Source organism: Pimephales promelas, chromosome 23 (genome assembly GCF_988280905.1).
Source record: "Pimephales promelas chromosome 23, fPimPro1.hap1.1, whole genome shotgun sequence".
NCBI lineage: Eukaryota > Metazoa > Chordata > Actinopteri > Cypriniformes > Leuciscidae > Pimephales > Pimephales promelas.
In genome coordinates, this window is record NC_142791.1 from 11,491,996 (window position 1) to 11,519,500 (window position 27,505).

Consider the following 27,505-nt stretch of genomic DNA (forward strand, 5'->3'; position numbering starts at 1 on the left):
TACAGTTAGAGTCATGTTTATTTACAGCAGAATCCTGATTGAGGAGAAGGTTATGAGAGCTGAAATGCTTTCAGTACAGCTCATTTGGATCCACATTTCACTACACCTTTTAATTTATTTATTCAAATTTTTATACAGAATCCATTTGGCTGTTAATGTCAGACAAACAGAGCTTAGCGCCCTTCACAGGCAGGGAGGACGATGGAGAAAAAAAAAAAAAAAAAAAGATTTAAGTACAAAAATGAATAACCACAGCATTAAATGGGAAAGTTGAGAAAAATACAAACAATGTGATAAACCAAAAGAAACAAAACAAAAGCAAATCTTAGTTAAAATTTTTTTTACATTTGCATTTATTGTCTAAATGCAATCACCATGATCGTCATTTATATTGTTCTCTTTTTTCTTGTAATGTCTATAAGGGTGGCAGAGGGACAGTGAGGAGGCTTGTGGGTAAAACAACGTCCATAATGCTCAGGTTAACTGTCTCCCAATACCAGGCAAAATGTTCATATTGAATATTCAGGCAACACACTGCCAAAGTTTGCGCAGGGTCCACGCCGGCAGCGGGGGTCAGAGCGGTCCGGACTTGTTGCCCCTTCTCCGTTTTATGCATTATCTTGTGCGACTGTTTGTCCACGACCCCGTGTCTGCGTCTCAGTTTCAGAGTGTCGCACTAACGCGCTTGCCCTGAAAACGCAGCTTTGAAGAACGACACGCTGTACAACTGACATGCAAGGCCAGACGACTAACAGATTAAAAAACAGGTAACAACAGGTAAAAAAAAAAAAAATCAAACCTCAAGAGACTGAGCCAGCAAAATGCATTATTTTCTACAACATTACACACACACACACACACACACACACAATCAATCAATCCCACAGAACTCACTCCTCAATTCCAGTTTCATCATTACGGAGCCAATTGTGTTGAAGAAATGACTTCAAACAAAACAAAAATTAATGATTGAAATTCTAGTGGAGAAAAAAAAACCAAAAAAAAAACTCGGACTTAAATAACGGAGCTTAGTACAATCCTTAAAGATTCCCTCCAGGAGCGTGATAGAGTTCATCTTCAGTGGTCCATCCAAAGCCCATGGAGGTAATGGCATACATTCATACATAAACACAAGCACTCCCTTCTCATCAATGGCCGACTTGCACAAGTGGTCCATGTGCGATGTTTCATCAAAGAGGATGTGTACATCACACAAAAAAAAGTGACCTAGGCTGAGCTCTCAGACTCATTTATAGGGGGAAAAGAAAGGAAACAAAAAATATTTCCCATCAGCGCGTTCCGTTTATGATCTAAAAGCCCTTGCCCTTGTTCGCACACGCACGCGATCTCACGCACACCTCGACATGATAACCCCTAATACATGTGTACACATATATACATAGAGCTGTACGCCTCCACAATTTATAATGCATCATTTCTGTATATGCCAAGAATAAAATCTTTCTAAATAAAATACATGTTTCTGCGAGGGAAGGGGTGGTTAGAGAGGGAGACGGGAAGGTGGATGCGGGTGGGGTATTATCAGAAAGGGAAAGAGGAAGAGAGAATAAAGGAAGGAAGGGGGGAAAACAACGCTGTCCTCTAATGTGTGCTGGTCCCTTACAGGGTCATCGTCATCCCAAGCTGTGGCAGAACCTATGTTCCTCATCCACAGTTCGCTTAGAGAAGTAAATATTAAAGAAATCTCAGTCTGTAAATCCATAATGGTGCCAAACGGTACAAATGGAAACACACTTGGAGCTCAAAGGGGCTCCGGTCACGTCCAGACAAAGACTGATCCGGTAAAGTGTGGCTGAGTTCAGTAGAACAGGAAAGGGATGATGGGATAGAAAGAAAAAAAAAGAGAGAGAGAGAGAGAAGAGAGAGATGGCGTGACAAACATGGAATGGAGCCGAGAAACAAAAGAGTTAAAGAGAAAAAAAAAGAGACAGAAACTGTAGTAGGATAGAGACGTGTGGAGCGCATGAATCCATCTGGCAGTGAAGTCCGCGTACGTCTGTTCATCCGCTGGCTGGAGGATGACAACAGGAATGAGGGATGACGAGAAGACGAGTGCAGTTCCTCTCTTCCGACCTCTCTCTCTCTCTCTGTGCTGGTCAGGGCAGCATCATACCTCCAGGAAGCGTGTGCTGCTGGCCTTGGTGTGGAAGGGCTCGGACCACATGCGGCGCAGGTCCCCCTGAGGAGCGACAGACAACCGAACAATTAACACAACGCTAGGGCTGTCACGATTCCTCGGTTTAATTCTAGTACTCGATTGCAGTTTACCCGTGTCGAGTAACTGGCAAAATCCTGGAAGTGACGCATTCCACAGGTGAGAATCAATGAGCCGGATTGTTAGACCGTTTTCTAAGGCTGCACGATGTATTAAAACAATTTTAAGGCTGGATTCACATATGGCGCCTAAAACGCGTAGAAAACGCTGGGCGCGCCTTGCAACATGAGGACTACCGTCCCGGTGAATTGGAAATAGGAAGTCTTGTGAGAAGCGAGAAAGAGCGAGAAACATGTACTGCTTTACAGCTATTCGAAACACACACGCCCCCCTCAAGCTCAATACTAGCTAAAAACACGTGATGATGGATAATGCTTCACAAGCTCCAGTGAAAAGAAAAATGAGACGGTACTCGGCGGAGGAGGTGGGGGAGAGGAAAAAAGCTGTTGACCGAGCGAACGATAGCACAATAATAAATATTGGTCGTGCGTTTACGGAATGGCGAGAGCTAAAGTACAGCGTTTCTGAGTCAATAAAATTGTTTATACTTCGGTCGACTCCGTTATGATCTATAATTGTTCTAAACTAACATGTTAAACATTGATTGTAACCAATAATGTAGAAACCAGTCTTTAGAACGCCGTCTTTGAACCTCAGTGTTTGGTGTAGCTCTGTATATTTCTCTGGCATTGCTTTTGAAGAGTAATTGGCAGGTGAAGTGGATTTACTTATGGTAGAGCAAATGGTAGAACCCAGCGAGCGCAGCACTAGTGCTATTGTGGATATACAAAGGCTGTGATTTGATTGAATAAATATACCCTGTTGGTTAAATATATACTGTTTTTTTTACATGCGTGTTCACAGCAAATGCTATTCAACATGAACTGATATTTACATATGTAAAGTGCATCTCAAACTCCCTCTACACATATGCTGTGAGTTTGGGTTGCTTATATCTGGGAACGCAATATGTGCCACTTAATTAGATATGCAAGGAAAATCTTTTATCCAACACAGAAGAATACATCAATATCTTTCTAAATATGCAAACGGTTCATCACAATTTCAAAATAAATGTTTTGATGTATTGATGTCCACATATTCTTGTTCAAGAATTTGAATTAATGGATTTGATTTGCTATAAAGCGTTACACCAGGCCGCTGGCACCCTCTGCAGGCATTTGTTACAACACGTTATGGACATGATTGTTTGTATTATGCATTTTCTGATTAATTTTAAGTGTTGTTCTACAAAACTGATTTCTGCTTTATATACTTTATTTGAACCAAATATGATTAATGACAGCCCTACTTAAAGTGATGTCATATGACAAAGACAACATTAATACAAGCTTCTCTATTAATACAAGCTTCTCTCTCTCAATGGTCAATTTGCTTTTTTTTTTAAAGAATAAACAAAATAATGGTAATGATATAATAACCAGCAGTAATAAATATTTAAAAATGATTATTAGTATTAATTAACTTACTTTTACTTTAATGCAATTTAAATTTATAAGCAAAAAAATGTAGTCTACTGTATATTAAGTCAATTTTTCCACATTTTTGTCAACCTATTCAAAAAAATAAATAGGTTCATATATTATTGTTATTTTTGTAGTTCTATAATAATAGCTAATTAAATTATTTATTTTGTTTAATTGGTCAATAATTATTTTAATGGACAAAAAAAAATAAGATTTATGCAATGAAAAAAATTTACAAGTAAATGTATATTGTTCAAGTAAAAAGTACAATAAAATTCAATATAAATATAATAAAGTTCAATCAGAAGTAGTTCCTTATTAAATATATAAAATATATTGTACATAAAAAGTAGCATTTAAAAATATAATTTCTCATCTGCTATATCTGGGATGAAAAGTTATTAGATGAATAAAGTACATTAAATAAATGGACTCTGTGAATGTAACGCATGTGATAAAAACATCCTTTCACAAAAAAAACAACAGATTCCTTCATTTCTGCATTTTACCCATTAACCACCATTATCTGGAGTGCACACACACACACACACACACACACACACACACAATACATTATATTCAGAGTTACAAGAAGCTTGTGCATTCAAGTATTTATGCTCCCATCAATGTTGTTCTTCTATAAACATGTCAATTAAAAATAGCACAAACCTGTGCAAATCGATTTACACAAAGAATAATTACATCGTCTTGTTGTCAACGCCCATTCACTTTCTAAAACACACAAAAAAAAAATGTCTTTGTCAAAAAGCACACGTGACGCTTACGTTGCCTCACCTTCTCTACTGTGTTGGCACAGCAATCAATATCGCTTTTAAGAGTAAGAAAGGTTTCAATAATACGCTCAATTGTGCAGAAGCGCTGACGGAAACAGCACAAACCTGTGTGGTTCTTCTTACATCAATGATCACGTACCTTTTCAATCCATGAAGGTCACACACACAGCCCCACACACAGTCATATTAAAAACATCACTTGTACCACACACGGAAAAACATAGCTTCCTTTTTTTGAAGATGGGTTTCGAATCAAATTTGTTCTAATGCTAATTTGCTCTGCCTACTTCTGTTTTTTTGGCATACCCAACTTGTTTTAACCCTTAAAAGGTACCCCGACTAGTGAGGCATGTTGGCCTTATTAGATTAATGTGGGTGTCAGCTATAAAAAGGTGATACAAAAACTCCAAATGTTTTTGATTTTATTAAAAAAAAGTCGAAAATCCATTCACTCGTAGGCCACCATAGATATTTACGTCTCAATGCATTCTGGGTAGTGACGTGTAAAGGTTGTTGCTAGCCAAGTTGACAGTAGCGAGATGAACACGTCTGCCGTTCAGCCTTTTCAGTTTGAACCCAAGCGCACAGTAGGCTTAAATCAAGAGAATAACGCGGAAAACGATAGGCATACTCAAGAGTTACATGAAAATAAAGATTATCAGAGAGTTGAAGAAGCGAGAGTGGGGCAAAATAGATGGTCTTTGCGGCAGTTTGACAAGCGAGAACGAGAGTGTTTGCTGTAAAACGAGGGCATTTGCTGTTCACTTTTTGTCAGCAGCTGTCCAGGGTAGGCTGTATAGATCACACGATCGTACTATCAGTATAGATAATTTAATAAGTCATCTACCGCCGTTGTGTGCTTTATTTCCCTAAGCAGTCACTCATATATGTTGAATGCATAGAAATAACTGGTCGCGGATGATGCTCATAATTCAATAAAAGGTATCGACTAATTTTTTTAATTACATAACTCCTGACACAAATGAAGACATAACTGTCACTATAAGTTTCTCGGAATACAATAGTGGTCAAATACTGAAACGTGAGTCTTATATACTTTTAATGACGTATAGTTTTGTAAGTGTTTTTTTTTTTTTGGACACAAAAAAAGCATAGTATTTTAAGCACATGTACAATGGACTAAAATAATGTGCCATGAACGATATGATTTACCATGAACGGTTTGGGTTTAGCATTTAATGAACGTTTGGACTGTGTTATGAACCAAGTAGCTTGTAGCTACTGTAAAAGCATTTCAACTACTGTGTGCAAAAATGTTCCCACAATTGTTCGTTTCCAAGAAAAAGTGAGGCTGTTGCTATGGCGACGGCACTACACATAACTGATCAGATTATGTTGCAACACATGCAGAACAAAACATCTGCCACAATGAAAACACCCTACAATTGATGCCTCAATAGAAGGAATGATGAGTACCCGCACAGACGTACATGTGCTATCGCATAAATAATGCAGCGCAGTGCTACGGATACGGCACACACCCTGCTCAAATAACCGCACAATGACACCATGTAGACTTCTGCATGGTTTCTAAGAAAGTGAGTAAATGGCGATTCCACAAAATGAACTTGACCCCGTTTGGACGTTATTAGAAATTAGGCACTGAACTTTCAGGTGTCGGTGCAAACTGACGTACCTTCAAGTAGGCCATGGTGAGCAGAGGCAGCAGGGTGAAGGGCACCAGGTACAGGAGGGCAGGCTGGGCCGCGCGGTGAATGCGAGAAGCCACCGTCGCCGTCAACAGACCTGAGAGTGGAAGAGAGAGAACCATCATACGCGTGTTGAATCCACAGTGACACAGTCGAAACAATTACATGCAGCGCAACCAGTGTAGTCTGTTTGTGGAAAGAATAAGCCAGCTTTACAGTGAATCAGAAACGAACAGCACAACCAGAGTAGTCCAACTGACTCCCAAACAAATTAATCTTAAGAGTTAATCAGAATCATACAACACAAACAGCATAGGTTGACCAATTGACAAACAAATGACTCTAATAATGAGTCGCACAGACTACTTATCAGCACACAGACAGAGATAAACAGATGATACTCATAAGACAGACAGAACGACAGATTGACTGATGGACAGACTTTTATTGATAAATGATCTGTTATTAATCACAATCTAAATAGGAGGGTGTGTTTGGATGATAGCATTGTGACACCCACCAACAAAGTAACCAATGAGGGTGCAGTGGAAGTAGGAGACCCGTTGCATGCGGCCGGACACGTTGGCAGTCCCGGGCACTTCTCCAGAAGCCTGCTTCTTATAGTTGTCGTATCGAAGCACGAAACAGAGCAGCAGACCCGGCATTACGATATCACCGATGCCTAGCATGGAGAAGTGGCTCCCGGTGGAGCTTGGGAACACCAGCTTCCCGGGCAGGGAGAGGCGCGGGACATCCCGTCCCATGCCAGGGCCCAGATGCAGTTTGCGCGAGAGCACGTCGAGGGGGTTGTCTGCAGGTTGCGTGGCCACCTTCACCATCACATTGCTGTTGAAGATATAGGCGGAAAAAAAGACCTAGAGGAGAGAGAGGGAGATGAGTCAGAGGGACAGGCCAGCTTGCCCTGCTGTTTGAAGACGCTGAGAGAGAGGGGTGGCAGGCTTGTGTAAGCGTGTTTGGAGGGATTTTCCATACTGACAAAAAGGTTTGACGGTCAGCACCGGGGTGGGATGGGGAACACGTTTCAGGGCATTTTGATGAACTAATGGGGGGTGGTGTGATCTAGTCTAGTGGTTTCAATTCTGGAAATTGGCAGCCAAAGGATTTCAGCTTTGCACCCAAATGGCACTTAACCCCAGGTGCATTTGACTTTGTAATAAAGCATCTGTTAAATGGCAACTCACAAGCAAATAAGTAATCCATTACAGGATTTCTTGAATGTTTTGTAACAATCGCGTAAGCTGTAATTAAAAGTATTATAACACCAGCAGGGTGGAGTGGCAAGTTCACACCATGTGATGATAGACGTGCCAGTCTTATGGATATGATTACTTTAAAGTTTTTGCATGTAAGAGTGACAAGGAAGAACTTTACTAAAAGCACATCATTTTTACAGCTGCCAATAACCACCACTTGTCACTAATATAAAAAGCAATAGAGAATATGATGAAGTCAAAGTCAAGACTATTTATTTTATAATAATTTCAGTATTTTTTTGTTTTAAAATTAAGTTCAACAATACAGAGATTTTGCACTAATGCTAGGCTTATTTTTTATGAATAATTATATTGCTTGGTTTGAATTCGAATTCCTAATAAATAAATAAATAAATAAACAAACAGTAACTAGTGAACTATTTCATTTACTGGATTTTCTAAAAATTAAATAAAAGTCAATCTTAAAAAAAAAAAACCAACAACATATTTTACCATACATTTTGTTTGTAAAAGCAGAGACTCTTCAAACAAATATTCTGGGGCCTATAAAATATTTGTGAAAATGATCAAAAATGCTGGTGAAAGCAACTTTAAAAAAACATTAAGCAAAAGCCTTTAGATCAATAAGTTTATATAAACTTGTAACACTCCACCCTACCGATTTGGCTGAACGTTACAAACTTAACATGCTCAATTGCACATACTGTGACAGTAAATTACTTATGGCACAATTTAAAGACTTGCGCCCATCCCTCGGAACCAGTATGACTTGCTGCATTAATTGCTTACCCAGAATACATCATAGATGAGGAGGCCTGACAGCAGCAGGCATGACACCTTGAGACTAGGCAGCCGCACGAATGCGATCATGGCCACACAGAGACCCATGGCAAGTGCTGCAGGAAACAACAACACAATATTGAGAGCAAAATAACACAACTCCATACAGAAAAAGTGGTAAAAGGTAAACCAGAGGACACGTTTACATTATATTCCTACACACACAGACAGACAGAGTAACAGCATGCTGACGCACCGTCCATGAGCAGCCAGTGGCCTGTCAGCACCCAGATGAGAACCAGCAAGACAGAGAGAGAAAAAGACAGCAGCTCCGCCAATGTGAATCGGCCACAGCAGCCGAACGAGATCCTGCAGAGAAAAGAGACATGCTGAATACACTACCGACCACACATCACCTGGCTGGGACATGAGGCTCTCTTTCACACCCCAGCATCTGATTTCGAACACTGTTGTCCATTAATACACAAGAGGATTGTTCCACCACCCAAAGAAAAAAAGGAGAAGATTCTAGATTACATTGTGAGATTGAGTGAAGGTGCACAACGAATTCCTAGGATCAAACACGAGCATTATCGGTTTCAAAAAGCCTATTTTGTATGATTTGAAAAATATTTTTTAAATAAAACTACGCAAAGCTTCTACGTTGCAAGTCACACGTAGGCTCTGAACTGAGGTAACTGCATTTAAAGGCAAACCACTCTGATGAGAGAGTAAACATTTCTTACTTGTTCTGTGGGGAGCAAGGTCTGGTCAGATACTGGCACATCGGCAGCAGGAGGAATGCAAAAGCGATGGTGGCTAAAACTGTTGAGGAAAAACAAACAGAAACAATTACGTAAATATTACTCCAGCGCAGCATGTAAACTAGGTCAGTGTGTTAGAAAGGAGCGGTGGAAGGTCACCGGTGTGTTTGCATGTGGCAACATACCTGCAGTGCATATGGTGAACACCACTTGAACAGAGTCGAAGAAGAAAAACATGACGAGCAGAGACACTGAGGCTCCGATGGGCAGGAACAGTGCCTGTGTGGAGTCTATGGTCTGAATACCTGTGCAAACACACATTCATATGAGGATTCAGGTTCTGTTCAGAAAAGCATTTTAACATACTACTGCAACTGCATGCTATACTGTATCCCACAATACACTCCACCTTCCACTTCTAGTGTGATTAATAAAGCAGAAGTAATTATAGCCGTTTTTAATCCCTTTTGTGATAGACTAGTCAAAAGTGTATTTTAACATGGAACGTGCGGAAAAGTGCAGACTAAGGATGGTCAGGTCAAAGATAGGGATGCTCATTCTGGTCAATTTTACTGACAGACAACTGCCGCTCATTTTCCAAGTATTAACCGCTAACTGATGAGTTAATATATATATATATATATATATATATATATATATTACATGCAAACAGCAGCATACAGAACAGACCAACAACAGATCATGGATTCACATCAAATTTTCACACAGTTACAGCATCTCTGACAGTTACAACAAAGAAAAACAGAACAAAATAGTATAAATAAAAACATCAAATAGGCCTACAATTTTTTTTAACTTAAATTAAGATGACAAAAAGAAAATATTGAATCCGTTTAAAGCTTTGAAAAAAACGGCAATTTTTTTTCGTCAAACTAAGCTTTTTCATCAAGTAAAAATAGCAGGTCTACCTCAATCCACAATGCGTCTAATTTTTATTTTTTTTATGTCTACTGGTACATGATGTGGGGTTAGTCTGGAGTGCAGCCTGTTGTCAGTTAGACCCGCGGCAGAAAACACCCTCTCTGATGGCACAGATGTCCCGGGAATACAGAGATAACGTCTCGCTAGAGTGGCCAGCTTCGGGAAGCGCCTTTCAATTGCTTGTGGATGTTTGCTTCGCAAGTGATATTGCATTGTACTTGCACTACTGCTGTATTTTAATACTGCATAGCATAAGTAACTTTGTCGCCCTTTCTGTCGAAATGGTCCCAACACAGTAACCTACTTCTTGTCGCTCACATCATTTTGCTTGCTCAGCAAAATATGTCAATAGGCATGTGTGGTTGCGTATGTCGACACAACCTGTGAGTTAACAAACATAGGCTATATAGTATTATTTTTTTAACCATGCAGCAAACAAAGAAAATTCAACTGAATTGGAAGAGGTTACCATTAGTGCTAGCGGACTTGTAAAGTTGCTACTACTAACGTGTTTCAAGGCATATTTGAGGTTGATGAATGATAGGGGAATGTTTTGTCTTCCTGACATTAACAATATATCAGTCACAGCCTGTGTGATTACGAGACTTTCTGCAGATTTTATTTTTTCTACAATTAACTGATAAAATGTTGGTCGAAACAAGCCTCTATTTGATTAATGGTAATTCAACTAATGGGGGCAGCCCTATTAGAAACCAGTCACCAGAACAGTATAACAAATTACAGAGACGACTTGATATTTATACTCAACTGTAAGATATAAAAGTACATCATAAAAGTATCTTTCTGTCCAGAGAAACCAGTGATCTCCTGGTAGTGAATAAAACTTCTTCCTTATTGAATAAAACGTAACGTTGTGTTTTGTAAATGCTTTTTCGTTTTTCACTCGTTTTGCTTTTGAATTAATATTAAGACATTATGAATGATGACAATTAAAGTAAGTAAGCTCAGTGCTTTATTGTCAGCCCCGCATTGCTACTAAATACTTTCTGTAACAGTGGCTGATGCTGCTGCCCTCAAACGTTAGTCTGGAGCCCCTGTGAACCTAAAATAAAACTGCATATTGTCATTTTTGTACGTTAAGTCTATTTATTATCAAATCATTTGTCAGTATTACAGATATGAACAATTGCAATGCATGCTGATTTAAGGTGTGCCCCGACATTTTCCTAAAATTTTCAGTTAGGAGCTAAAGCGCTCCTAGTAAAAACAGTTAGCCTGGAGCCCTGGAGAGAGTAGAGATGCTAAAGACCTGTGTGCTCATGAGGTAGTGATAGCAGCTTCTTATACTTCAGGAAAATATTGTATTCTAAGTATTCGGGAAGGGAATTACCTTGAGATCCTGTAGTATATGATTTTATTTTATTAACAACTGCAAGCTGCTTGAATTATCTGAGGTGAAGGAGGCAGATTACTATGCTGTATTCGTATTGAGAATTTCCACAGCACTTTCTTGGCTCATGACTAGTAACTAGTTCAGGACTCACTGTTGTTAGTGTTGGCATTGTTGAAGGAGCCAGGGTTGGTGGGGTTTCCATCCTTGTCCTTCTCCTGGTTCTCACAGTCCATGTTTAATGACCTGTGTGGACAGACACAGTTTATCCACAATCCACAACTTTTCCGGCACCTGGGTGAACCCGGACAAAACCAGGGTGCCGGAGCTTTATGGCATATGATGGACATTTTGGAGAAGTCACAGACGGCATATTTAACTTGTAAATTAAAGTGCTCAATATGTATATATTTAAAAATGTTTGATTTAAAATGAATTCTGTATGCTTGCAAATCCTCAAATTATAACAAACAAAGTGTAGATATTATGAAACATTCATTGAAAATTACAGAGATGTGTGCGAACGCGATGACCTGATGTCAGCTTTTTAGGAATTATTATGGGAGTGCACTTTGCACGCAGTCATGCATGACTGTAAGTTAGCCTGCTTGTTTTTATGTTATAACAGTGGTTTGTGTGTTAATGCTTTAATAACAATTTATCAGGAGCATTTATGCTGCTGATGTGTATGGTGGCAACATGCAGGCTAACTTGAATGTATTTGGAGGTACAGAAAAAAAAGTCTTTTTGCAGGCGGGAGTGGTGGGACAAAACATAAATGTTGCGGGCGTCCTCAAAAAAATTGGGTTATTTTTAGAATTTAATTTTAAAAAAAGTCATTCTCGCTATTTTAACATAAACTAATGCGTCAGCCAGCTAAATAACTAATACGTTTTTTAAACTTTTTAAAACGTTTTAAAATCAACTTTAATTCAACAATGCTCAAATCGTCAGAAACCCAAATGACTACGTTTGTACATGCAAATCATGCATATGATCAACAAATATAATATTTTGTGTCAACGCAGCACTGGTTCAGTCCTAATAGCTGAGCCCTGAGTTTTGCAGCAGAAGTGGTGAGAGCTCACCTGAAGCTGCCATACACGATGAGGAGGATGGAGATGAGGAAGGTTGACACCTGGCTTGAATCCACAAGGGAGTACGCCCTGAGGAGAGGAGAAAGGAAGTTACTTTTTTTTCCACAATAGCAACAAAAGGATGGGTACCAGATACATCATACACAAAGACAGCTACCTTGTACAACCCTTCCTGGTTCAAACCCTGACCTTGAATGTGCGCACTATTCACAGCATCAGCTATTGACCCAAGTGTGTGGGTGAAATGTGAATCAAAGCTCAGACTGGTCGAGTTGTTACAGAGCTGTGCATGAGAAAGATCTCGTGTTACGGCATTCCCATCCTCCCAGAGCTCTGCCGAGCGTCTTGAGACCTGCGCTTACCTTTTGTAAATAACAAGCTATTAGAGAAAGAGGTCAGGCTTTACACTGTGTGCCAAGCAGACTCTTAAAATATGATTACAGCGAGCAAGTGACAGTTTGCTGGATAAATAATGTGCGGCAAAACCAGCAGACTTGATTGTGTGCGTTAATGTTGTATGTATGAATAAGGAAAACAAGAGCGAGAAAAAGTAGGACGGGGCGCTGACCTTTTCCTCAAATGAAACTCTTTACTATGGACAATAAATGGTTTGAAGAAAAACACATTAGTAGTCACACACAGGCCTAACCTCGACTCTATACGTAATGATCCGGAAACACAGAATAGACAAAAAAGACAAAAAGCGAGGTGAAGGGGACGAGGGGTGTTTGAGGATGTGGGTGTGACGGGTTGACACTTTGCCTTGGTTCAAAAGGCAGGCGTGAAGAATGTGTGCAGGCTCTGTGAGGGCCGTCAGGCCCCCAAAACAGTTCAACTGAGCTCTGACTTCAATAATGTTTCAGAATCACAAGTGCCCACTGGGAAAGAAAACCACATATGTAAGGCTTAAACATGGTTATTTAGCCATGCAAACTGACTTTATTATCTTAGATTCCTGAGGTTTAATAAACTATTTAAATAATTAGTGGTTCTACCTAAGGCAAGCATGGACATGTATGGAAGAAAACACCAGAACATTATACAGACTTAAAGGTGGGCCCTTTTGATTTAGGCTAGTAAGCCACCACCTACCAACCACCCAGAAACACCCTAGCAACTCTACTTAGCACTACTCACATTTTCTTAGGCAACAGTTTTATTGCATATTACTCCTGTGTGTGTGGTGTGATACTCTTGAGAAGAGATACGAACAGACAAGCTAAAGTCTATGGAAGTGTATTGTTGTCAAAGTTCAAACATGAGTGTATCCTTCTGGTTATTTCCGTTTTCTCCTTTTGTAGAGTACATGTACTTCTATTAATGATTTTAAGATTTGTATTGTGTTTTGTGCACAAAATAGTAGGGGAGATGAAATTAATTGTTGCATCGCAGTAACAGACCAAAATCAATTATAGCCCACTGAAGTTTCTCTGATGACCTGAAAAGTTAATTGAAAGTCATAATACTTCTATAAAAGACATACATTTAAGAAAAACTTTGTGAAAGACTGGTCCAGTAGCATGTCTGGTAGAAGTGCCTGAAAAACACTGGTTTATTTATTCTTATTACGGCGATCATTTATTTATTCATTTAAATGAATGAACATTTAAAGTGTGATCTCATAGGTCAGAGAGTGGCTGAAAGGAGGTGTGTGCAGAATGCAGATGTACGTCCTGGTAGATTACGCATGCAGTGATTTACATGAATGGTCTGAATCCTCACAGGCTTCATTCTTGCACTAGTGTCATACAAAGGCGCACAAAAAAAGTAATATGTGCAACTTCTCCTGTCAGTGACACACTTTCAGTATTCCAGACAGACATTTCAATTGAGATTTCAGGACACTGTCAATGCCGCACTGTTCACTTAATCTAACAGCTGATTGTTGCAATAGACAGTCCCTGTAAATATAAAATAAAAATATATATTTATTTATATAATATTTGAGTTTTGAAGTGCTCGAAAAAGATGTCTGAAGCACTTGAAAGAATTTCACCATTCCAGCCAAACTGGTTACAGTTAGTGTTGCTATATTAAATCCATGGTGAATGTTGCTGGTCTGTTGACGTAAAGTATTACTAGTAGGGCTGAAACGATTCCTCGAGTTCCTCGATTACAAAAATTCCTTGAGCCAAAAAATCTGCCTCGAAGCCTCTTTAAATTCCTATGACGCGCACTATACGCGCACGCAGGGATCTGATTGTTTCACACAAGCCGTTGTTCAAGAAGCACACCATAGCGCATGATACATTTGACTTCATGTGACCTCATAGGCAGAGAATGTCTAAAGTTTGGGATCATTATAGATTTATAAATAAAGATGCAATGTGTCTACTGCAAAGTATACCTGGCAGGGCTGCTAACTTTCGCGCATTCAGTGTGAGACTCACGCAATTGAGCCAATTCTCACGTCATACCCCCGATTTCTCACGCTGAAGTGTCAATCCCTTCGGTCAAATTCCTGAAAGATGAGTTTGTTTATAGATCTACCAGTTGAGCCTACCACTCGTGATCAACTAGTTTTACCACCGCAAATTAATTCGCAAGTTAAAATATCCTGTAATCTAGTGTGCGCGTACATGCGAGATGTTGAGCTCTACACTACAGGACTTTAAGCCCGATTCAAGCACGATTTGCAGTTGAGCTCGCCGACAGGTCAGGGTGTTATCGCGTGCAAATCGCGGGGGATTCGCGGGCAATGAACGCTCGCCAATCTGTTAGTATGAAAGAGCCAACAACGCAGCGAAGACGCTCGCAGACACCTCGCCGAGCCCAGAAAAGTATCTAGCATCCAGAGCCGTTGTGCGACTCAACCTCAATGATGTCATGAACTACAGCCAATCATAGCAAGGCTGGGGTTGAGGTCACCGGGTAAATCTTATTTTTTTCTTTTTTTGCATTTTCTTCTCAGAGCAAATCATTGCGCAAACAGTTTGAAGCACTAGTTTCTGTCTGAAGTCCATATTCGCGTGTTGTGTTCTTCTCTTCTTCGCTGGGTATTGGCCCAAGTGCTCTTTCGCATCATTTCTGGTTCGTTTTATTGTGGGTTTTTTCGTGACAAAACGTGGTTTGTAGTAGAGCCAGACCGATATATCAGCCGATATTAGGCATTTTCCATAATATCGGTATCGGCAGTTATAATGGCCAATAAATTAATATTTAAAAAATAAAATAAAAACGGACGAAACACGCTTTAATCATCTCTCCTTGGCCTGTTATATTGAAAATGTATGTTTTACAATTTGCAGTATGATGTTATCTATTGCTAAATTATGGCTCATCATAGACTAGCTAACCACAAAGCAAGCTAATGCCACTATCATCAGTGGAAGACCGCTAACGTTAACATTAATGAGCTTGGAAACCACAATGAACTTTTTCTGCCCAAATAAAGCAATTATTACTGTATTTATAACTAGCATATCTCTAGTTACAGTCCCTGCATTGTAAAATGTAAATTATACTTGCGAGGAGTGAACATTTAGACAGAGAAAAAGTATCAAGTTAGCTTTTCTTTTACACGTGTGTGAAATCCAACAATATTTAATAATGAAAAAAAAAAAATATCGGCCGATATATCAGAACATCGGATTTTAAAACCCCAAAATATTTGTATCGGCCTTCAAAATCCTTTATCGGTTGGGCTCTAGTTTGTAGACAAGATAGAATCGTTGGGTGATAGAGTTGTCGTCAACTCGTTATTTATTTGATTATTTTCAGGATTTAGACCGTACCATAGTACTGAAACAGCTCTCATTAGTCACAAATGATTTGCTCTTATCATCCGACCGTGGTTGTATCTCTATGTAGTGCGTTGTCAACTCGTGTAATGCGTTACCTCCTGTTGTGGATCATTCACGTAGTGTTGCGAACAGCTAAACAACTTGAAGACTTCTGATTTCACAGAGAGCAAGTCATGTAGTATGAACCGCACAGTTCAGCCCGACGTTTTAAAATCATGTAGTGTGAACAAGCCTTTAAGGTTGTTCGTACGTCCAGATGCTAACCGCTAATTACAAATTCCAAGTATACAGGAGTAACTCTCTCTGTAAACAGGTTATTCCGAATGTTTCAGAAACCCGAATAGTGACCTTAACCCGAATATTGACAACTTGTAAACGTAGTCACTAACACCGACAGACAAGACTGACAGAATCTGAGAGCTGATGATTTGTTTTATATCAAAAGTAACCAGCTCTATTTTACTACGAAATGTAAACAATAGCGTTTTTGGCGCTTGTGAATGTGACGTGAAAGATCATGGTCGTGAACCAAACATCTTTTACTCTTTACTACTTAATAGTAAATAAACACGAATGAACAATAGGTGTGTTACAAGATACAATGAAGTTTTGCAACTTAGTATTTTGCTAAATATGTGTACTATATTAAATATTTATTATATTTCTTACTTGTATCATTAAAATAACGTTGTTACATTGTTATTATAGCCTAGTAAAAACCAAACTAACTTAACTCTGTTAAAATTCTGTTTAGTTATTAAATGGTTATAAAGTCGACAATCACACAATACACATCCTGCTCAAATGCCCCTGCTTGTGGACAGAACGTTCAAAATATCTTATTTTCATGAGGATACAAATGTTCTTTTTTTATTGTTCTATTTATTATGCTATTGTCCTATTGAGACAATAACAACTTTGCAGTAATGCAAAAATGTCATTATTTAATTTAGTAAAAAATATTATTTTAATTTGAAAACAGTTGAGAAAGAGAAAGAGTTGAGAAATACACATTTCAGCATTATCATTAATCTATGTACGTGCATTTTCCTTGAGAAATAAGCAAGTTGACTCACGAAACCTTCTGTTTATTATGTTGCAATCGCATTATTGACCTCAATAATCACAATATGACATCGTGTAGCCCTATTTAAGTTCCATTTCTTTTAAAAGCTATTTGCTGCATATTCCACATTACGGTCCAATTCATTCTTCTCCGAGTCAGATTGCTCACTTAGCACACGTAGGTCTGAATAAATTAAGAGCCTATTGCCAGTAGATTGGCAGAAGTGGCACTATGCCACAGCTTTCAAGAACAGGCATTTCCCTCTCTAGATATCACTACCTCATTTATCTTTCACAGTGACACATGATCGCCGATACCTTAAGATTTACACAAATTTGAATACCATATCATGTCTTAGTTGGGGACAAACAGCACTAAAGCCCAGCACACACTTCAAGACAAAATTTCCCTTGCGCACTTTTAGCGAATTCATGAAATCTGTGTCATTCATGCGGACAAAACTGTCAGCCAAATGTAGGACCAATAATAGAATAAGCCATAAGGGTGTGGTGGTAAAAACTGCTCTGGTATACTACACAATCTCCCGTACTTGGCACAGCACATTGGTTTTTGGATTGATTTTGCTTGCTCTTAAATGTGATTCAATGATATAGTACTTAGTATTTTCAATAGGAAAATGTCCTGGGCCCGATATACTGCAATATGACCATTTATAACACGGCTGTTTGCTGTAGTAAATAGGCTACATAAAATCTGACATCCCCGTGAACAATTCAATAAAACAACAATATACCATTATTAGAAATGGACAGCTCTGGATTAGTAAAATGACAGGGTTTTTCTGGGAGTTCAAGAGGTAATCAGAAATATCTTAAACTATTAACATTATAATGCGTTGAAGGACACATAGGCACCTCATTCTTTACTTGTCACTTTTTAGAGGCTTTTTGTGTGATTTACAATACAGTAACAACTCCAGTCACACTGGACTAATCTAGGGTTAAGTGCTTTGCTTGAGGCTTAAACCAATCAGCTGTCAGTCCACATCTTTCACAACCAGATTGCCACTAGTTAGTCACTATATGACTTGTGTCCGTTTGGCATATAAACATTTGAAAAAAAAAAAAACTTTAACCATATATGTATCTTTATACTATGATCTTTATACTAAACACATTCTGTCTATCGTAGGCCAAAACAAATAGATTCCAAGTGCTTCCTTTTCACTTGAAGTCAACATGCGTTTACAAACCTTTTATATTCTATATGTATTTTTGACCAAAAGAAGTGTTTAAAAAATAAAAACTGCATGATTTTATCCATTAGGACTGAATTAGATGGTGTAAAGTAGGGTGTTTCAAACCAGAAAGGAGCCAGACCCTGAAAATATTAGCGATTTCAAATATTGCCTGCACAAACTTTTAAGGCTTTCTGATCAGAACATGCCTAAAGGCATTTAACTAAAGGTTAAATTCATCATCAAAAGCTTCTCAACATATACCATTGGTAATGTTGCCTGATTTTTTTCAGCTATTTCATTATTTGCTATTATTGCCACGGAAATGATTTTTGGATATTGGTTAAACACCCACTGCCAAAACAAAAGATATTAATACTGGAGTTCAAATTCAGCCAAAGTAGACAGATATGAATGATACTGTCCCGATACTGTACACCTGCGTGAATGTAAATGTCTGTGTATATCAGCAGGGTTCAATAGGGCTGGGCAAAAAAATCGATTTTTCGATTAATCGTTTTTTAAAATGTGTTCGATTCAAAATCGATTCTCAACGGCCGGAATCGATTTTTTCCATATAAAGGGCTCGCGGACGCGGTGCTGCATCTTCTCGTCTCTCTGCACTAGGCAAGCGCCAAGCGCTGCAGCTGTCGATACACACACGCGTTTAGTCGGGACATGACGGAATATTCACTTAACAATCGGGCCAGCATTGCATCGTAACCTATGATCGTAACTAACGTTTATCATTTTCACGTCTTTTTGAGTTTTACAAGCAATGTTAACCATCCCGTGCTCGCGCACTCTCAGAGATGTCTTTCACTGCGTGCACAGTAACATTACAGCCTAAATCTGCCTCGCAAACAGCTCGCCAGAAACAAAAGTTTTATCCCTGGATTATATCACTTTAACAGTTAAAACACGCGACATTATGTCAAAACTCTGGTCTTGGTGAGTAACCTCGTAAAGACAGTCGGTAATGTCTTAAATTAGCATTAAAAGCGTGTGACAGAAAGTTAATGAAACAGTAATGGATTCGCACACTAGTTCTTAAAGTGAACGCAGCCATTTGTGTCAGTCATTAATTCTGTTGTCATAACAACAGATTATAGTATTAATTGTAAGCAATCAGAATTAATAGCCTTTGTATTTAATTCAGTCTGGACTAAAAAGACTATCCAGTGTTATTTTACATTGGATTACTTTATTCAGTTTCTGTCGTATTTCTGACATACCCAAAAACCTACCCCAAAATGTCTCTTAATTTGTGTCTTTATTCTATTGTATTTATTTGTGCTACTTTTTTCAATTTAATTCAAAGATTGAAATCAAGCTTCCATACATAAACTCTTAAAACAAAAAATTACATTACCATTTAGGTAAGATCAATGTAAAAAATGTCTAAATATTTATATATTTATTTATCTATATCTATCTTAAACATAAAATAACCTGATCCTGTTTGATCAAGCTGTGCGACTGTTCTGACTTTTTTTTGCATATTGCATCAAAATCCTGTTTATTCTTTGTATGCATTTAGTGTACCTAAAATAAAAAGAGTTTTATATACAGGTTTATGGCTCTTAATTTCCTTGTATTAATTAACCACTAGTAAACTTATGTCCACTGTTCTTTTTTATAAATATAGGATTTGTATTACATCTTCATTATAGTCGAATCGAGAATCAAATCAGGAAAACGAAATCGAAAATTGAATCGAGAATCGAAATCGAATCGAACTGAGAGCTTGTGAATCGAAATCGAATCGAAATTGAAATGTGAATCGATACCCAGCCCTAGGGTTCAATAGCCTATGTTTGTTATTCAAAAAGGGAAACGGCAACTAGCAGTGCTTGCTTACCATTTTGAACACTTATCTTTATTCCAGTCATTGCATTCAAATGCTCAAGTAATTTTAACGGCCTTTGGTCTGTACCGTCTTGATTTCTTTGCTCGCTTTCATCATTTTAATTCTTGTGCACAGACTTATCCACTAAGCTGAACAGCCAATCAGAGTTCTCAATATGCTGAATCGGCCCCCAAAAAACAAACAGCGTCCAACAAGAGCCAACGATGCAAAACACACCAAAAAAACTAAGCCGGCCGACGCTCAACACTGGACCATCATTGCCCGCAGGCCGACCGCCGGCTTGTTTCTGTCAATGAAATAACAGACATAACATGGACTGCTGAAACTGTATTCTAGATTCTTCAAACTTGCAGAAAACTAAGGCTGACTTTCAAAAGATCAGTAGGGCCACGTTTATTTACCTCCGAAAGGTCATTAATGATTATAGCTCAATAGTTAGCTTGAATTCTAGAGAGGAGTATTTTACTAATATATGCAGTGTTTTGTAATCTGACTGCGTCAGACTTCGTACTTCCACTATTTCAGTTCGCTTCTGTGCTCAGTCAGAGACATCGACATGTCTCTCAGTTTTCCTCCGGCCTGAAAACAGCCGGCCAATCAACGAACAGAGGGCGGGCTGAGAGCTGTGATGCAGTCTTAGCACTGAGTTTAAGATTGTATTTTAGATAAGGTAAATCCAAAATGACCGCGGATATAGAGACACGGGATGCAATTCGGAGAATATTTCCGGCATTTGCAAACTGAATTAAGAAGAGTGTTCGTTAAACATTTTGAATGGAGGTGATGTTGTGGCCCTACTCCCGACAGGTTTTAGGAGAAGTATAATTTATCAACTATTACCGATCGTCAGCGAGAAACTGGGCAGGCCAAAAGTCGGGAAGGTGATAGTTGTGATTGTGTCCCCTTTGTTTGCACTCAGGGTGGAGGCAGTAAAACTCGGTCAGCCATGTTCACTCCGGTATTTCGCTCGATGGTTTCGTTTTCGCATCATACATGTGTTTACAGTGGGAGTTTGATGGCTAAACTGGAAAATAACACACATCATAACCAAACGTTATATGATTGGCTTACAGGTAACCAATGAATTTAAACTTCAGACAAACACCCCAAAAAGCATGCAATTTAAATCTTTGTATACAGACCAGTTGTTAATTTTAACCTTTAATATTATTGTAACATACCAACGGACAAGCTTCACTGTATAGTTTTCCAATGCATGGTACAGCTCAGGTTCTAAGCAACTCGAAATGATTCTAAAACGTGATGCGTAAACACTGCAGATCACTGATTGGTCAGAGAGAATAGTCACAACCTAATAGTCACTAGTTAAGACATGAAATGAGTGGTTTGTGTGAGAAAATGAGTAGTATTCATAGTTTTTACCTCTTGTAACCACAGCCACGTCCAAGTGATCTGAGGGCACAGGCGTTTCGGTCTGCGCAAGCGTCGGAAAGGATCTAAATATGGTTGTGAAAAAAATTCAATGTTGTCTGTTGAAATATCGAAATTGTCTTCCATTGTGATTTCATGTATATCTAAATATGTTTAGATCTTCACCGTGAGAGGCAACACTTCCAAAATCTCTCTGTAAATAATGAGTGACATACACGTGCGAGAGATCACTTCCGGCGCTCGCGCAGATCGAAGCGCCCGCGCTCTCAGATCACTTGGACGTGGCTGTGGTTACAAGAGGTAAAAACGATATAAATACTGTTCGTTTCGTGACTTAGGCCATCAATGTGTACTTATGTTTACGAGTCATTAAATCATGTTTAATCTGGACTATGCATCTATGCATACTCTTTGAGGTGGTGACCATAGACCTACATTATATGACTGACAGACAGTTTAACCTTAAAATATCAAAATTGAAAATACTGTGGAAACAAAGACACCTACAAATTGGATGCCCTTAATGTAAGCTAAAACATTTCAAAAATTCATTACAAAGTGAACTATCCATTTAAGCTCTGGGCTTTTTTGTCAGGCCCACACAATGCTACCAAATACCAAATTCTGTAGAACTCAGTGGCTCTGGTGCTGCTGCCCTTAAACGTTAGTCCGGAGCCCCAGTGAACTTAAAATAAAACTGCACATAGTAATTCACCTATTTATTACGAAGGCATTTGTCATTATTAGTTAAAAAAGGGGAAATGTGAATACCCGTGTTGCAGGTTGTTTTAAGGTGTGCCCCTAAATCTTCTGCCTGTGCTCCTAAAAATGTTCAGTTTGGGCTAAAGCGTGTCTAGTAAAAACAGTTAGTCTGGAGCCCTGCACACTATGCAGTGGAAAGTGACATTAGGCAGGGGTGACAAAACTCGGTCACTCAGTTTAGCTCCAACTTGCCTCAACTCATCTGCCTCGAAGTCAGTATGCCTAGTAAGAGCTTGATTAGCTGGTTCAGGTGTGTTTAACTGGGGTTGGAGCTGAACTCTGCAGGACAGTGGCCCTACACGAGCAGAACTAGACAGCCCTGGTTTAAGAAGACATGTACAATATATATACAAAAATTAATCTACATTGAATCGAAATGTGAAATTTATGTCAATATCCAGCCCCAACGATCAATACTTTTAAAAAGACCCATTTTATCACATTATAAGTAGGGATGTAACGGTTCACGGTTCGGTTCGATACGATACACTTGTGTCACGGTTCGGTTCGGTCTGTTTCCAATAGGCCGACAGCAAAAAAGATGGCAGAGAAATTTCCTTGATTTAATTTTTTTAATTATATTTTTATTAAAACTAACTAAACTAAAACTATTTTTTAACTTTGAGCAATGATGGAGCTATACTTGAATTTTCTGAGGAGCATATAAAACAAAACAGCTCCTTGGACAAAATGAAATATAATATTGTAGTAGTTATAAACAAAGGTTTATTTTACTTCAGATTAACATTCGACTTCGAGGGCAGTAATTGTATTCATAATGTCAAAATAAAACCGACGTGATGTTACTTGAAAGCATTATAGCCTACCTGCCAAACTTCTATGACCATGGTAACAGTTAATAGTGTTATACAGTAAATCCATGGTGAATGATGCTGATCTGTGGACACTGGATAGCCTAGTTCATTCATGGCACAATGTTTCTTCCTGGTTTCCGCTGTCAGCGCTGTTTGATCCGTTAATAACGGAGAAATGTGAATGTTTCTCACTAGATCTCGCAGCGATGTTATTACTTCAGTGGCGAATTCAAACGTTTTCTTTACTGGATTTGTGTAATAACAGTGCTGCTTGATTCAGATCGGCTTGCGGTGCATTGGTCCAAACTGATAAACGGTCCGTCACCCACAGAACCACACAATGACGAGGAGCTCAGTTTCGTTCCGCTTACATTACAATTGCCATTTGATGTTGGATTTGTGGTCACGCCAGCATCTCTTACATTATGAGCGCGATTGCCACGCGCGATGCTCCTACATTTGATTTGAAATAACGAAATTTTGGTCAGCAGGAAAAATGGTCCAACGAGCCGTTCGGTTCAAAAATGCGTACCGAACGGTTCAATACGAATATGTGTATCATTACACCCCTAATTATAAGCTAATGATAAAGGCATTACACGAAATGTTGGGGGCATGTCATTATGGCTTATCCTTTAATGACAACTTCACTTCAACTTCAGTACAAGAGTAGTGCTGTTGTGGGTAAATTTACTCATCTGCCAGCCACTGTGGTCAGTAACATGCTTAATGAAACATTATATAATTTCTTAAACCCAAACTGTGGCTGGGGGCAAAAAAAGAGGTTGTTTTCCATCACTGATTAACGTTTAGCAAGTTCCAACAACTATACAAAAGTGCATGAATAAAAAAAAAAAAAAAACTAGCCTACTTATTATATATATATATATATATATATATATATAGATTTACAACTGCATTGCAATTTCCTTCCACATCTTAACACCATAGAACTCAACACATCTTAACACCATAGATGTCTGTATATCAAACTAAGCAGACAAGTTGAAATGTCATTTACAGGCAAAAACGGTCAACTTTAGTTAATGGCCTAATGCCCTGGTGTCACAGTATTTGTTGCTGGAGCATTAGTTATGAATGAATTAGATATTTGAAGACATTTGTTGAACTACGGATTATAGACCAATACTTGGCAGATTGGTTAAGTAGAAAAACAGGATTAAAAGAACTAACATATTTTAAAGATCAACCAAGTGCACTTCTACATGCTAAGCTGTAATGCATTTTGAATATTAGTATACCCATTTCATCTGAATGAAGTACATAGCGTAAAGACAAAAGATTTGCTTAGTTACTATTTTAAATGGATTAGTGTAGGGCCTGCTTGTTCACATGCAAACTAATCGTCTAATACTGAGAATTGTAGTTTTGTGGTATGAAAACAAATATTGTATTGTGTCGTGTATATTATCTATAGCATGTATAAGTCAGTGTGACAGACCACTGATAACATCAAGTGTGCATTCACTCAAACTACTTCATTAAAGAGCTGTTAAATAAACAATTATAGGCAAATCATAGCGTTTTGCTGTCTGACAACTCCAACCGAACAATACCACGACTGTTTAAAGCAAACAAAAGTCACTGAATGCCACCCGGCCAAGGCATTAGAGAAGCAGACGGTTATGAACACCTACACGCCAGTCAAACTTCTTGGAAAGTCCCTTTAATCAACCAGGTCTATGATAACTATACGAGTGAAATTTATCTGACGAAAATAACAGAAATCATCTTCAGTATCAGTATAACGTTAAACTACTAATGTACAGACTCCACTATCTGTCTTATAAATACAAATAAGTCATAAACCTCTGAGTCTGAACAACACTATTTATGAACATGCCACATTTCACCAATCCACTTACAGCCATAAACAAAATATTGTATATAATAGGCATTTATTTTAATCTAATCATATATATATATATATATATATATATATATATATATATATACACACACACACACAAACCACTTTTTTTTATATATTAATGATTTCATGTTCTGAATATGCATAATTACACACACATTATGCATATAAAGGTGCGAATTATTTTTCTTGCAAAAAAACAAACAAAAAAACGTTCAAAATCGCAATATAGGCCGAAAGCAAAACATATCATATGGACCACCAAATTTGCAATCTATCTCCAGCTATATCAATTCCTGTCCTGAAAGAGTCAAAGAATGAGGCACATGCTGTCATTCATATGAACCAAGAGAAGCTACGTCATGCGTGAAAAGAGTTAAAATGAAAACATCTGAGTTCACAATGAGTTGAATATCTTGTTTACACATCTCGGCCTTGTTTCAAACCCTAGTATGCTGCCTACCTAGAGGGCATTTTAGGGCATCATATCCGCATCACATTTGGAACGTTTCACGTGCGTTTATGACGCCCGAACCGGTTGTCTACAAAGTCAGCTCACTGGATTTTTAAAACACAGCCTATTTCTTAACGTTACATACACAGCTCTCTTCCTTAAAGACAGGATTAAAGCAGCTAATGAGCTAAAGCACCGCCACCAAGACCCAATCTACGACTACAGGCCACTGATATAGACGAGAAACGATAAAATAATGATACAATCAATTCAATTATATTGATTTAATGATGTTTCACGTTGAATTGGCCGTGTTAGCACGTTAGCGCACTGCATTTCCCTTTGTGCCTTTACTGAATCAGCCGTATACATATAAACACAAATACACACGACGGGAAATACGTATTTTTATTAGCATAACGATTGTAAATAATTTGTGAGATAAAATAAATTTAATGAATGCTGGTCAAACGGCGGTTGAGATTAAAACACTAAACCCGTATAACGTTAAGAGAGCTAAGTTAATCGCTACGTTACATAGACCCAAAATACGCCTCGAACCTTCACCGGACCGTAATGCAGCCGTATAAACGGCAAAGACTGAGGTAAAATCACACCTTTCAGGCGCTGACAGTGGTTATATGTGTGTGTTAAAGCGAGTGAAATGTCGGTGTTTTGTGTCTGAATGGTTTATATTTGCTGGCACTCACCAGGAGTAGCTCTGCTCCGCCATGTCAGTCAGTCAGGCAGCGGCTGAGGACTGAGGTTCGGCTCGAAAGACGAGATTATCTCCTCCACACGCTTACGGTTTTCGCCTTCTTCACTGAGCCCCCTTCGCTAACAACATGGCGATGTGTTTCCTTCGGCAGCTCGCAGCAGAAATGGCAATGATTGTGGCCGTGCTGTTAGCCGAGGCTAAGCAACAAAAGCAGTCCAGGGGGAAAAAAACCTGAAACGTTTCGCTGACTTCAGTTGGCTGTCTGTCCTCACAACAGGCCCCGCTTTCAAAGGCCCTCAGATGAGCTGCAAACCCATCTTGGGTGTGCATGCATAGAGAGAGAGAGAGGGAGCCGTGTGCTGGGTTTGCCCCAATAGCTGTAATGGAAGCGCACGGATAGCTTTGTTTTCTATGGCGAGCGCGCGACTGTACCGGAGAAGTGCGCGTGCACGGCTTTGCCCACACCGATGAGATTGAAGGGACAGGCTCTACCACTAGGTGGTATGCAGTATTGCAGTTTTGGTATAGTATGGTAATATAGTGGGCCTACATTTGAAACGGACAAGTATCATAAAGGCCATGAAGCTGCATATAATTAGCTGATGGAGTCCAAAGAGAAAAGAGAGTGCTCTGTGTAAATGCTGACTATGTAAATTTCTGTATGTAAATAAAAGCACTCTATATAAATTCATTTCCTTGCAATCATCTAACTTTTGGGTTTCTGTTTCTCTAGCGAAGACCAGGGCTAGTTGTCACAGATTTTCACAATTTTTCACTATTTATAATTTTTCAGGGTAAGTTTATTTTTTGAAAGTCAGTTTCTACACACACCTTAAAGTCTTGCTAACAACGCTAAATACAGTTCACTGAGCATGTTGATGCCAGTAGCGTTGTTGTTACAATGGAACTCGCCATATAGTCTAAGCTTTTTAGTGGCATTTAAAGGCAGGGTAGGCGATTTGTTCCTGAAACATTTTTTTGTTATGCAGGTTGAAAGTCTCTTCACATCCTGATGACAAGTTAAGGGGTGTTCACACTTCATTTGAATAAGTGAGTGTGAACTGCCATCTGAACCCTTGTGCGGTACACACCAAACAGGCAGAGCGAGACCGTCTTGGTCCGCTTACAACCTCCATAGCAATGTTGCCCACCACAGTTCGGTACAGGCATCAGAACCGCGTCTCCTCGTTGCAGATCATTTTTGTGTGCACAGAGGGATTCCTGCTGCTGTTTTGACTCC

At 38.8% G+C, this 27,505-nt stretch overlaps 1 protein-coding gene across 1 annotated transcript; it reads right to left on the minus strand.

Annotated features, from left to right (window-relative positions):
- Nucleotides 1–26,709, minus strand: sppl3 (signal peptide peptidase 3). Its single transcript, XM_039677174.2, has 10 exons — nucleotides 26,258–26,709; nucleotides 12,348–12,425; nucleotides 11,414–11,505; nucleotides 9,152–9,271; nucleotides 8,949–9,027; nucleotides 8,459–8,571; nucleotides 8,212–8,318; nucleotides 6,708–7,062; nucleotides 6,175–6,284; nucleotides 1–2,200 (listed from the first exon to the last, which is right to left on the minus strand). Exons 1-10 carry the CDS (start codon nucleotides 26,278–26,280, stop codon nucleotides 2,129–2,131), a joined length of 1,149 nt encoding a protein of 382 aa, XP_039533108.1. The 5' UTR covers nucleotides 26,281–26,709; the 3' UTR covers nucleotides 1–2,128.
- Between the last annotated feature and the right edge of the window lie 796 nt (nucleotides 26,710–27,505).

What these genes read in the sequence shown, in the direction of transcription:
- sppl3 (XM_039677174.2), bottom strand. Translation starts at nt 26,280, where the DNA reads ATGGCGGAGCAGAGCTACTCCTG. An exon ending in GCGGAGCAGAGCTACTCCTG is followed by an intron (nt 12,426 to 26,257) that starts GTGAGTGCCAGC and finishes TCCTCTCCTCAG; the next exon opens with GGCGTACTCCCTTGTGGATT. An exon ending in ATCGTGTATGGCAGCTTCAG is followed by an intron (nt 11,506 to 12,347) that starts GTGAGCTCTCAC and finishes CTGTCCACACAG; the next exon opens with GTCATTAAACATGGACTGTG.